Source organism: Orycteropus afer, unplaced genomic scaffold, assembly GCF_000298275.1.
Source record: "Orycteropus afer afer isolate SDZICR_OR568_19922 unplaced genomic scaffold, OryAfe1.0 scaffold00713, whole genome shotgun sequence".
Lineage (NCBI taxonomy): Eukaryota > Metazoa > Chordata > Mammalia > Tubulidentata > Orycteropodidae > Orycteropus > Orycteropus afer.
Genome location: NW_006922300.1, coordinates 479,661 through 491,796, shown reverse-complemented (window position 1 = coordinate 491,796; position 12,136 = coordinate 479,661). Strand labels below are relative to the sequence as shown.

Sequence of the window (12,136 nt, the reverse complement as noted above, 5' to 3'; positions counted from 1 at the left end):
GGTGGCTTTTCTGGAAGAGAACACAGCTAGTCAGGAGAGAAGAGGGGTGGCTGGGCTGTGGCCTGTGGGAGGGTTCTTAACAAGTTGAGGGACCTCACCTGTTTCCAGGTACCAGAGGTCCTTGCAGCAGACCTGGTTGTTCCAGGCTTTCCGGTAGCCGTCTCGGCCACTCCAGATGTACAGGCGGGTATTGATGGCGACAGCACAATGCCCAGCTCGCGCCCGGGGAATGTTGTCCTCCAGTGTGTCCATCAGGATGGTCTCCCAGGCCATGGTGTCTGGGGGAGGAAGAAGGGGTGGCTTTTGGCCTTTTGCAATCAGAGACGGGGCATTGACCCAGGAAGCCCTAAACTACTACTCAATGAAAAATAATTCCCCGTGGCGAAAATGCCACAAAAAAGAAAAAGCTAAACCCTGAATGACCAATGAGGAAAAACACCTAAAATGCAGCCAAAGGCTGAACTTCTTCTGTGTCAAATAAAACAGCCCAGGGAGAAGCAAAAGAACTAGAGAAAATACGCACCACCACTCAAAATAAGAACTGCACGTCTATGTGCTAGCAGGGTCTCAGAGAGCTGGCCTATGGAGACGGTGCCTGCCAAGGTGCCTGCAGCAGCTGGGTTTGAAGCCTTGGAAGGGTCCCTGCCCAGGTGTGACAATGGTGCCAAGACGTCTGCAGGCGCATCGTCCCCACCAGCCTTGCTGCCACCATAGTCATGAACATGGAGGTGGTACCTCACCAGGCAGGGCTGTGGGAGACGGGTCCAGAAATGGCAGACTTTGTGCCATCGTTTTTGTTGTTGTTTTTTAAAAAAGAATATACAGCCAATGCTTGTTATTTGTCCAAAATGCCTTAGGGGCAAGAAAAACCAAACCAAACTCACTGCCACTGAATTGATTCCGACTCACAGTGACCCCCGCCTTGGGTTTCCAAAGCAGTGAATCTTTATGGCAATAGACTGCCCAGACTTCCTTCCACAGAGTGGCTGGTGGATTTGAACCACTAACCTTCTGGCCAGTAGTCAAATGCCTTAGGCACTATGCCACCAGAGCTCCTAGGGGGCAGGAGGGGACAAGAAAGCACTGCTGGTGGCTGGGCTCTTTTGTCCCTCTGGATGTCACCCCACATGGAGGAAAGAGCCTACTCCACAAAACAAAAGGGGGTGCTGTGCTTTGGGAGGCTCTGGCCCCCCGTACTTGTCACGGAGTCACACGGGAGCTGCATCACTAGCCCACCCGGCAGAGGCCTCAGTGTAGCTGAAATGGTACTGCAGCCAGCCTCCCTGTAGCACTGAGGGCACGCCCAACCCAAGGAGGCCATACCCAGGTTGAGACAAGCCAGCGTGTTGGTGCACTTCCACTCCTTCTCATGTGTGGCTACTTTGACATCATCCATGACGAGAGGCACCCAGCCACCAAACACGTACATTCTGGGAGGGGTGAGGGGAGAGCAGAACAGGATTGGAGATGGGCTGCAAAACTCCAAGCCACCTGTGCCCCCTAGAAAGGCCTCCACACTCTCACTTCTTAAGACTTGCCCCAGGAGAGCCCCCAAATCTCGCCCGGCGCAGCCCGCTCCTGCCTGGCAGCTCACCTTCACGCCGCCTGCTGTCCTGTCCTGTCCCGTCAAGACCTCAGCAGCGACAGAAACCCGGGGCAGCATGTGTAGGTCAACAAGTCTCTACCCTTCCAACTGGTCAGGGCTCCTACATGTGGACCCCCTCCATCCTCAGCCTATGTTCCCCCAGCACCCCCAGAGTCTTAAGAGAGATGAGGAGAAGAGGCTGTTAAGCCCCAAGCCCTCCAGAAAAAGAGGCTTTCTTGGACCATCGGAACAACAGACACGAGCCCTCTGGGGGCAGGGCAGCACAGCAAAGCGGGAGGTGAGCAGGTGGGAGACACTCACTTATTTCCTATGGTTGTGGCTGAGTGAAGGCTCCGAGGCAGTGGCGCCACCCCACTGAGGCTGGGCTTGTTCCACGTCAGCGTCTCTGTACAGTCCGAGAGGAGAGAAAGATGGTCACCACCAGTGGAGCAGACATGGGGTGCTGACCTGGACAAGGGCTCCCTGGCCTTTCTCCAGGCCCCTTCACTGCTGCTGCAAATGCCAGGTCACAGCACCTTCCAAACACCTGTGACCTTCCTAGTAACACCATTTCTTCAAACACGTGCTGAGCTCACCGTGAGCCAAGCACAAAGGGGCCAGTGCTTCACGCAGGGGCCCCTGGGCTCCAGAAGTCAACCATGGAACACGCCAGGTAGTCTGCCAATGAAGCATCCCCAGGGCCTACTGCTCCTCAGACCTAGAGAACACCATTCAGAAAGACACGAACCTCTCCTCCTCGATTGCCCCTAGGCTAGCAGATCACACAGCCCAGTCAACTGAACCCTGTTCTCCTAAAAAAGCAGGCTACAAGCTCAAGACAAAGCCAGCTGCACCAAAACCTAGGCAGGACAGGACTAAGTTGGGTGCTCTGTTTCCCAGTGAGCCCAGCTCACTGTATGACAGCCGTGCAAGCTACCAGCTGACCACCAAACTAGCTCAGTGTTATGGACTGAATTATGTTCTTCCAAAATATGTATCATTTACAGTGATCTCTTTGCCTGTGGTGGTGGTGGTTGTTATGTACCGTCAAGTCAGACCCAACTCATAGCGACCCCTCCCTGGGTTTCCAAGGCAGTATCACTACGGCAGTAGACTGCCCAACCTTCCTTCCGAGAAGTGGCTCTGCGTTTTGGAACCGGCTTTGTCCTGTGACTGAGGCAGGATTTGGGGGTGGGGGTGTGTATGGAGTCGATCTCCCAGGAGATATGAGAGAGGCTAAGCAAGAGCAGAGACCAGAGAAGGTGGAGGCCAAGCCATCTGGAGCTCTCCCAGGAACGCCAGGCCACAGATGCTGACAGGAGACCAGGAGCTTCCCCCAGAGCCAGCACCCTGAATGTGGACTTCTAGCCTCCTAAACTGTGAGAAATTAAATTTCTATTAAAGCCACCCCATGTGGTTTTTCTGTGATAGCAGCACTAGAGAGCTAAGACAGAATTTGGTCCTGGAAGAGTGGGACGCTGCTCTAACAAATACCTATAAAGTGGAAACAGTTTTGGAATTGGGTTAACAGGTAGAGGCTGGAAGACTTTTCAAGGTGCCTAACAGGGAAAACCTAGACTGTACTGAACAGCCTTAGGGACCTAAAGAGGTTTCTGGTGAGGACTCAGGAGGAAGTGAGGCGAGTTATTGAGGATATCTCTATCCTTTTCTCAAAGGATACATATGGCACCAGCAACAGAACGTTGCTAGAAACATGGACGTTAAATGTGCTCCTGGTGAGGTTTTAAAAGAAAATGGGAACCATGTGATTGGACACTGGAGGAAGGGTGATGCATTCTATGCAGTGGCAAAGAACTTGTCTGAATGACATTCAAATGTTTGGTGTAGGTAGAACTAGCAAGATCTTAAAGGGGCCTTGTAGTTTTTTCTTGTCGCTTACAAAAAACTGAGAAAAAGTGACAGACTTAAACTGCAAGATGAAAACAGAACTTACTTGGAAAATTCTGCTATACAAACTAAGGATAGTGTCCTAGAACATTCATCAAGGACGTGGCTACACAAACTCTTGTTAAAGAGATTAAGCCTATGACTGACGGATCTAATCAACTACCACAGCAGAAAACCCATCAGTCCAGGCTGAAGCGGACAAACAACAAAAGCTGCCTGTGTCTTGGAATGCTACAGGCAGGAGGAGCTCCCTCTCTTGTCCTGCAAGAAAAGAAAAGAAAAGGAAAAAAAAAAAAAAGGATCATCTCTGGAGCAGCTTGGAGATCAGCAGACCTGTTAGTTTCAAAGGGTGGGGCCACAGTCTCCTGGGTCTCACAGACACAGCCTCCTAGGTTTGAAAGTCGAATCTTTACTAGCTTGGTTCCGGAGTATGGGGCTGTCATTCACAAGTGCCAGGGCATGGGTCAATGCCCGAAGTCGAGGAACCAGGGGCTGCCATGCCCAAGCGGCAGGAGAATGGGGCCCTACCAGATCGAGGGGGTGGGGTCACCACTCAGATATAATAGGACAACAGGGCTGCCCAAAGCCGAGGGAGTAGAATTGCCATTCCAGTGGGCCATGGGGTTTCTACCTAGAATCCAGAGAATGTGGCCAATATCCAGAGTGTGGAGGGTGGGGCCGCTGCCCAGATGGGCTCAGAGAACAGAGGATTCGTATCAAACCTCGAGAGCTAATGTGAGCTGTTCTGCTGGCTTTGGGACTTGCTTGGTGCCTGTTAGGCCCTCTTTCCCTCCAGTTTCTCCCATCTGTAATGGAAATGGCTACCTGTGCCTGTCTCACCATGGTACTTTGGCAGCAGATAACTTGTATTCCAGGTTTCATGGGTTCACAGATGAAAAGGAATTTTTCCCCAGAATGGAATAGGCCTAAGCCTGAATTCTCACCCATAATTAGTTTAGATGATTCAGAAGATGAAACTAAGGACTCAGTTGATTTAACACTTTTGGGATGATGTGGGCCAAAGGGTGGAACATTATGGACTGAATTATGCTCCTTCACAGTATGTACTGTAAACCCTAACCTCTATGCTTATGGCTATAACCCCACTTTCAAACACGTTGTCTTTGTTACATTAACAATGTAGGTTTAGTATGAGGTGTGTCTTCAGTTAATTTTTTTTGAGACTAAGAGATTAAAGAAGCAAACAAAAGAGCTATGAGGTAAGGTAGAGGGCAAGATACATGGAGACCTCCAAGGAAGCAGGCAGCAGAAGCTGACGAGACAAGGATCTTCCCCCAGAGCCAACAGAGAAAGAAAGTGGAGTTCTGGCTTCCTGAACTGTGAGAAAATAAATTTGTTTGTTAAAGCCATTCATTCATTTATGATATGTCTGTTACAGCAGCACTAGAAAACTAAAACATTTGGTGACCAAGGACACTGAGGCATGAACACCCTGCTTCTTACCAATATCAAGGGTCCAGAGGTCCCCCAGTCTGCAGCCACTCATCCCTCCGTAGATCACCAGCTTGGACTTCTTGTTGTCTTTCTCAGTGTAGACCACAGCGGTATGTGATTCTCTGGGTGGGGGCAGGACCCCATAAGTGATGGGGATATCCCAGGCTACCACTCCAGAGCCTGGTCGCAATTCCAGGATGTATAAATCATTCAGATACCTGACAAAAAAGATCAATTATGGTGAACCTGCCCCCACATGCCACATGGGTCACAGGATACTCGTCAGTGAACACTGGGCTCTCTGGAAAAGCCAGACGCTGAGGCCATGTGAGAGCCAAGTTCTCCTGCCCTCACCCCCAAGAAAGGGGCTGACAGAAGCCCCCAAGGGCGAGAGTGAGTCCAAGAGGAATAGTGGGATGGGGGATACCTGGCTGCCTGGCACACAAAGCTGGGCTTTATACCAGGGCTTCCCCAGAGCACGAAGGGGTGTTAACTTGGGGCTACCTTCAAATGGAAAATCCCAAATCACTAAACTCACAAGCAATAAAGGCAGAGAAGGAAAGCAATTCACTAACCTGCTCTGAGGAGCAGGGACCGCTCCCCGCCCAAGTGTGCTTCTCCCTTGAGGCCGGCCCTCCTCCCTCCAGGTGTCCCCAGGGGGATGGGCTTTAGAGTTGGAAAAGGGCATCAGACTGCATCTAATGCAATCCTCTTATTTTCTAGAGGTGGCAGTGGCAGCGACTCATAGCATGACAGGGACTTGGCCAATGTGGGGCCTGTCAGTTTTATGACCCCAACACCCCCTGGCCAGGTGCAAGCTGACCCTCCATACGTGTGATTGCAGGGAAGGGAAGAACCTCACCTTGGAATGTTGTTCTTAGGGTCCTCACTGTCATTGGCCAGACCCCCGAATAGGTAGCATTTGTTGCCCACAAGGGAGAAGCTGTGGCCAAGCCGAGGACATGGAGGGGGCCCATTTTTGGGCGTCTTTGCTTTGAGCCTCTTCCACTCCCACCGGCTGGCCTGCAAAATGAAGACTTGTCGGTTGAGTTCTAGGCCAAGCAGGCTGCCACTGCCAGTTCCCCATAACCATGCTATGCGGTAAAGAGCTGGTCTGGGGGACCAGAAGCGCCTTCAGAAGTTTCCAGGCCATCATGATGACTGACAGTTCAGAATGGCCTTGGCAGAACACCTAAGAGCCCCACTGACTTCCTCACTCTCATTCCAAACACCGATAGCTACGGCACACCAGGGCCATGGGGGCCAAGGCAGTGCAGTGCAAACCCAGGGCTGTGGAAACCATGTCCCCACCCACCCAGGGGGGAGAGGGAAGGAGGCAGACTGTACCTGGAGTTCATAGAGGTCGTTGCTGTATTTCCCATACTCCACCATTCCACCAAACACCAGCAAGCGGGTCCCGTCACACACAAAGCCATAGGCTGCACACCCGGGGGGAATGTCCCCTCTCACTGCTGGGATGAACCACTGGTTGGTGGCTGGGAAACAAGAGGAAGCACAAGTCAGAACACAGGGGCTTCTGACAAAACCCACTCCTTTCCCTCCTGCCCCCCAAGGCCCCTGGACTTCAGAGGAGGTGCCAGAGAAAGGAGGAGCTGAGACAGGACCTCAATTCTGAAGGCTGCAGGGTCACCCTGGACTTGGCCACCCCACACAGCCCGCGAGCATCCCGTGCTCATCAAGGTTGTCTGAACAAGACAACTCAGCCGTTCTGGGCAGCTCCCACGGACTCTCTTCCCAGCCTTTCCATGGGTCACTGGAAACTGACTCCCAAAGGAGCCCCATGGGCTCTGGTCAGCCAGGGCCTCCTGACACTGGCCCAGCAGCCCCCGCAGCTGGACACACCTCCCCCTCCGCTGGAACCTCCTCAGCCTGCAGCCTGTCTCCTAGGTGATGGTCCACAGCTCAATGGTAATGCCACTGCCCCTCCCCCACGCACCCCATGCCTCTGCCACTCCAGAATGTTCTTTTAAGTCAGAGGTGGCTGAGGCAGCAGTAGCGTGAGCTTCCGGGGCAGTCTTGCAGCCTCTGCCAGCCACAGAGGCTTCTCAAAAGCCCCTCACCTCTAGCTGGGGAAACCAAAGAAGGAGGCCAAACCAAACGCCAATTGCCTCATCACAGAACTCAGGGGCGTCAGTGCCTCCTCCAGACAGTGGGGACTCAAGCAGGAAGGACACGGATGGTGAGAACAAAGGGGTCCCTGCTGTCCCCGTCTTTCCTGCCTGGGGTGCCTGGCTCCCCTGAAGAGCCCTGGGGGAGCGCACCCCTGACAGTTGACTGTCAGGGCCGCTCATTCGAAGGCACTCCCCGCTCTCCTCACAAATACAAAACTGGGTAGCCAGAGGCTGACCTGACCCCAGGGCCCTCAGGCGGTCTGGGTCCATTCTGAGCAAGAAGACTGTGGGAAGGCTCCATGGCTTCTGCTCCAAGGAAGTAGCTGTGTTTGGGGAAGCAGGTGGGTCTGACGGTTCACCAGCTAGGACCACACTGGAGGGCTGGGGCATTCGGGTGGGGACAGGCTTCACAGACCCCCACTCTCAGGGGCGGCCTTGCCTCTCGCATGGGATGGATGTGGTCACTAATACTCCCCCCGCCGTGTCCTAGGTAACCCAGGCCCTAGGTTGACCCATGGCCTAACGTGCAACTCTGGCTCAAAGGCTTAGGACGCTCACAGAGAAGACAGGTGAGGAGGCCCCGCCCACGCGGGCAGGTTCACTTAGCGGGCTCTTTAGCGCTTTGGCCATTTGGCTGAGTCACGGGGCACAGTAACGGGGCATATGCACTGCCTGCACACGTGCCTCCAGAGCCTAGCTCTCTCCTCACCATACTGTCTCAAGAAAAGCGACCCTCTGTCCACTCGCACAAACCAGGAGAGGACGCCGACAACCTTGGAAGGAACTCCTGTCAAGTTACAGAATAAAGCCGAGAGGAGCCAAGCCACCTCCCTTACCTCTCAGAGTAACAGCCCGGGAGGGAAAGTGACTTCCCTGAGGTCACAGAGCCAGAGAACCCCTGCCACCAATGTAAGTCAAAGCTCACCACCACTGGCTGAGCCATGGGGCTCGGGGCACGAGGAGCCCCTGGCCATTTTCCGCCCCTGGACACCCTGGTGGTCACCAGGCAGGACTGAAACAAAGCTCCCAATTACACAATCATTCTAAGGGACTCATGAGATGACGGTCAGTTCTAGAACAATCCTGTCAGGCAGCACAGTTTCTGGTACGAAGTCTGCCTCTCTCCACTTCCCCCGCGAATCCCAGGCCCCAAAATAGCGCAGCCTAGGCTCCCTTCCCTGCGACAGCTGTTCTCATCCGGCCCTCAATCACCGTCTCTCCGGCCCACTGCGCCAGGTATCAGGTGACCCAATCCCCGGGTCCCTCACTCAAACATGCTCTGGCTTGTCACCGCTTTCTCAGGGCAGGCCCTCCGCTTGGAGGTGAACGTGGAGAAGGGAGGGCATCTGAGGGCTGGATCCCGTGTGGACAAGCTACCAGCAAGCAGGCATTCCAGCTCCCTCCACTCCTGTAAGGCTGCCCCTTGTCTGCTCCGGGGCATCGACCAACTAGGACTGGGGACCCATGGGGGGGCTACACCCAGGCCAGCCTTCCTTTGGGTTGGCTTTCTCACACCCACGCAGAGACGGACAGAACAGCCAGCTTGGGCGCGCATGCTCCCCCAGCCCGGAGGCAAGGGGCGCTCCCTGCACGGGGAGCCCAGGGGCGAGGCCTTCCAACGCTCTGGTGGTTTCCCTCCCCAGGGCAGTCGCCCTGGCAAAAGGCCGCGGGGCCCTCTGGGGAAGACTGAGGAAAGAGCCGTACTACACCCTTCGGACAGCAGAGCGAGGCCCTTCCTCAAGGGGACCTGGTCCCCTTCCTTCAGGGTGGTGTGGGGCTGCAACTAGCTCAAGTCTGGCTATCGACTGAGGCACATGACGGTTCAAGTAAGACTTCTGGTTACTTGACCTAAAAGTCTTAGGTCAAGTCAGCATTTACTAGACTGCAATTCACTCCTAGGGCTGCCATGAGCAACCAGGCTACACAACAGACCGTCCCCAGAACTGCCGTGGCCCTGGTGTCCGGTGTGGCAACCACACCCTCTTGGTCTTCGGGGACCCTTAGGGGCCCAGAGAAGGGGCTGATGACCAGGACGTGGGGGGTGGGGAGGAAAAGGGCTCCACAAAAGAGGTGACTGTGACAGACAAGAGCAGAAAGAAGACAGGGCCATGCACGCAGACACAGGGGCCAAGCAAAGGGGCGGCGGCCCGTTACTGAAGCAAGGAAGGACCCCTAGTGGCTCTGAAGACCTGTGCTCCAGCAAGGACACTGCCACAGGGCCCTGAACCAGTTTGAACTGGTTCAGTCACTCCAACGAAGTCCATCTTTGTGACAAAGCTAAATTGAAACAGACCGAATTTTTAAAATTTGGATGAACTAGAACGATAACCGGAACAGGGCAAGTCATGGGTGGAACCTTTGGAATGAGACTCGGGAAAGGTGCAGGGAGCCCTTCAGGGGCCTGACGCAGGAGACGGGCTCACTGCCAGGACTGTGGAGCACCACACACGTTCCGAGCAACGAGATCAGCCGCAATCTTTGAGCGGGGCAACGCTGTTTTCCACTATACCCGGTTAAGAAACTTGGTTGCCGTGCAACATACATGCTGCCCTGTCTTCTAAGAGGCAGATTAAGTTTCCAGCAGAGTGTCAGCTCATCATTTTTCCTGTTCTAGTTATCATCCCTGTTCACCCACATTTTACAAACTCAGGTCTGTTCTGCCTTCACTTCGTCAGCCCTGGACTGAACTGGGAAGAAGTGGTTCAAAATCCTGCTCTGCCACCAGCTGCTTGGGTGACCCTGGACCTGTCACTTCCCCTCATGGGCCCAATTTCCTCAGCTGCAAAAATGAGGAAGCTACACTATGTATTTTCCAAGGTTCCTTCCAGCTGTAACTTTGGCGGGAAGATAAAGAACACTGAGGCCCAGGCCTGTCTCCTGCCCTCCCAGGGCTTCTGCTCTGGCCCTGCGCCTTCAGTCCTGCCACTCTGCTGCGAACGCCGAGGCAGGACTGCAACTCACCTACAGCCACCTCAAGACCAGGCAAGGGTCCCGCAGCCGCTGGGCTGGACGCAGCCAAAGAGAAGGGACACAAGCTTTTAAACACACATGCCCTCTCTTCAGGTGCACCCCTCCTACCAACGATCCAATCCGTCCTCATCCCCAGATCAGCAAGATCACTGCCTGCGAGAGAGCGAGAGCGAGAGCGAGAGTGGGCGGGCGGGTGAGGCCCTCGCATCCCCATCTCACACCCACACACCCGTGGGCTTTGTCTCTTAGCCACAGGGAATGCTGAAGCTCAGATAACACCACCCCCGCAGATGGAAAAGGGAAGCAGACTGACCTCACCCTACAAGGGCAGGCAGGAGCAGGTGCATGCGCGTCTCCAGAAGAGCGAACACTGACCGCCGGTGAGTGGGCGAGCAGGCGTACACACAGTACAAACCAAGGCCCGGTCCACACCCATGGCCAGAACTCACCGGGCTCAAGAACAGAACACGAGTGGCCCGCAAAGCGCTCGGCAAAGCCACACCCACCAAAACCCCCAAGACAGAGTTGGGTTTGCCAGGTGCTCCTGAGAAATCACCCACAGGATTTACGGTGACAGGTTCCAAACCACAAGCCCAGAGGTGTCTGGGGCTCAGTTAGCTACCACCACACACAACTACCGCTGAGCCAGTGCCGGGTGTCTGTCCCCGTAGTGTAACGAGCTCGCAGCAGCCCCAGGAAGGGAAGGGCAGGGCCGGTGGGGGCCCTGTCCTTACTGGAACCCTGCTCTCTTTCTGACAGTGCACTTTCCTGCCAAGGAGTCTGCTCCGGGCCCTACTGGAACCGTCGGTCCAGGGTGCGCAAGAGCCGCCGTCCACGCCGGCAACATCGCTAACAGCACACCTCTTCGGAGAAGCGGTCTCACCTTCCCGGGCTTACTCCCGAAACCGCAGCTGCCCGGGCTGGCACCTGGATCTCCACACCACCCTGCAGCCAGCGTCTCACGCAAACTGGAAGCAACAGGTGGTGACAGACCAGAAGGGTCAGCAGCAAACCACCAACCTGGGGAAGCCCTCGGGGGAGGGCTCTCTCCACCCTGAGGGTAGGAGGCTGGCTGGGTGGGTTAGCGGGCTGCAACCACACCTCGCCTTCAAACCGCCTTTTCCTGGGTGGCACACTCTCCCAGCTCTCCACCCTGGGACTCCAGGCAACTGGGGCCAGCGGGAGGTCCCATGCCAGCGCCCAGGAGGGTTGGTGTTCAGGGCCCTGGGGTGGGCCCCACCCCAAAGCTTGGAGTATGGGCCTAGACCCGAAGAATCAGGCCAGCCAGAGCCCCAGGAGAGGGTGGACATGGGGCAAAAAGGAGTTTGCTAACCATGCCACCTGGCAAAGGGGAAAGAGCTGAGAGGTGACCACAGGCTACAGCCCGAAGGCCCCGCTTCCTAAAGGACCCCACGCTGGCAGGAGGCAGCTTTCCTCCTGCACCCTCAGTCTGGCGGAGTGTAGCGAACTCTTACAGACCTGCCTCCAGCCAGAGCGGAGAAGCCCTCCCAGCCAAGGGAGGCCCACGGGGTGGCCCGCAGCCAACAGGCCAAGTGGCTTCGAGGGGCAGGAAGAAGGGGCCGAAGCTGTCATGAAAAAGTCGGCCTTCTGCCCTAGAGAGCTGGATAGGGCAAGTCTGGGTGGCACCACGGAAAGGGGCGGAAGCCAGGCTGGCACCTCAGTGACACCTGGGCAGAGAGGAGCAGCCCTTGCGGCCCTCTGCCAGAGAACGGGGCGAGGCGGGGAGTCGGTGCCCCCGCTGCGCAGCTCTGCCCCGGAAGGGCATTTCCCTCTTTTCTGGATTAGGTCATTCCTCCAGACCGGGCACCGGAGATGGGGAGGAGCAGGCGAGCCAGGGCAGGGCGCGGGCTCGGCCTGCAGGACGCACATCCGCTGCGCGCCAACGGGCCGATCTCTGATGTCCAAGTGCCAGCCGCTGGCGACACCCCCCCCCCCCAAATAACGAGAAGCGAGGCCGGAGAGGCGAAGGGTGTGAGAACGCAGAGGGCGGGGTTCGGGGAGAAGAGCTGGCAAAAGCAGGGGAGAAGCCGGGCCGGGCGAGGGGTCGTGGAGAGGAGGCCGAAAG

At 55.7% G+C, this 12,136-nt stretch overlaps 1 protein-coding gene across 1 annotated transcript in view; it reads right to left on the bottom strand.

Moving 5' to 3' along the window:
• HCFC1 (host cell factor C1) overlaps positions 1-12,136 on the bottom strand; it is a 22,706-nt gene that overhangs the window by 10,141 nt on the left and 429 nt on the right. Inside the window, exons 2-10 of the mRNA XM_007957194.1 lie at positions 10,934-11,018; positions 10,500-10,594; positions 10,159-10,203; positions 6,296-6,444; positions 5,811-5,971; positions 4,958-5,166; positions 1,907-1,991; positions 1,324-1,430; positions 99-278 (exon numbers count right to left, since the gene is read on the bottom strand). Of these exons, the coding sequence (XP_007955385.1) occupies positions 99-278; positions 1,324-1,430; positions 1,907-1,991; positions 4,958-5,166; positions 5,811-5,971; positions 6,296-6,444; positions 10,159-10,203; positions 10,500-10,594; positions 10,934-11,018 (1,116 nt within the window). The remainder of the gene's footprint in view (positions 1-98; positions 279-1,323; positions 1,431-1,906; positions 1,992-4,957; positions 5,167-5,810; positions 5,972-6,295; positions 6,445-10,158; positions 10,204-10,499; positions 10,595-10,933; positions 11,019-12,136) is intronic.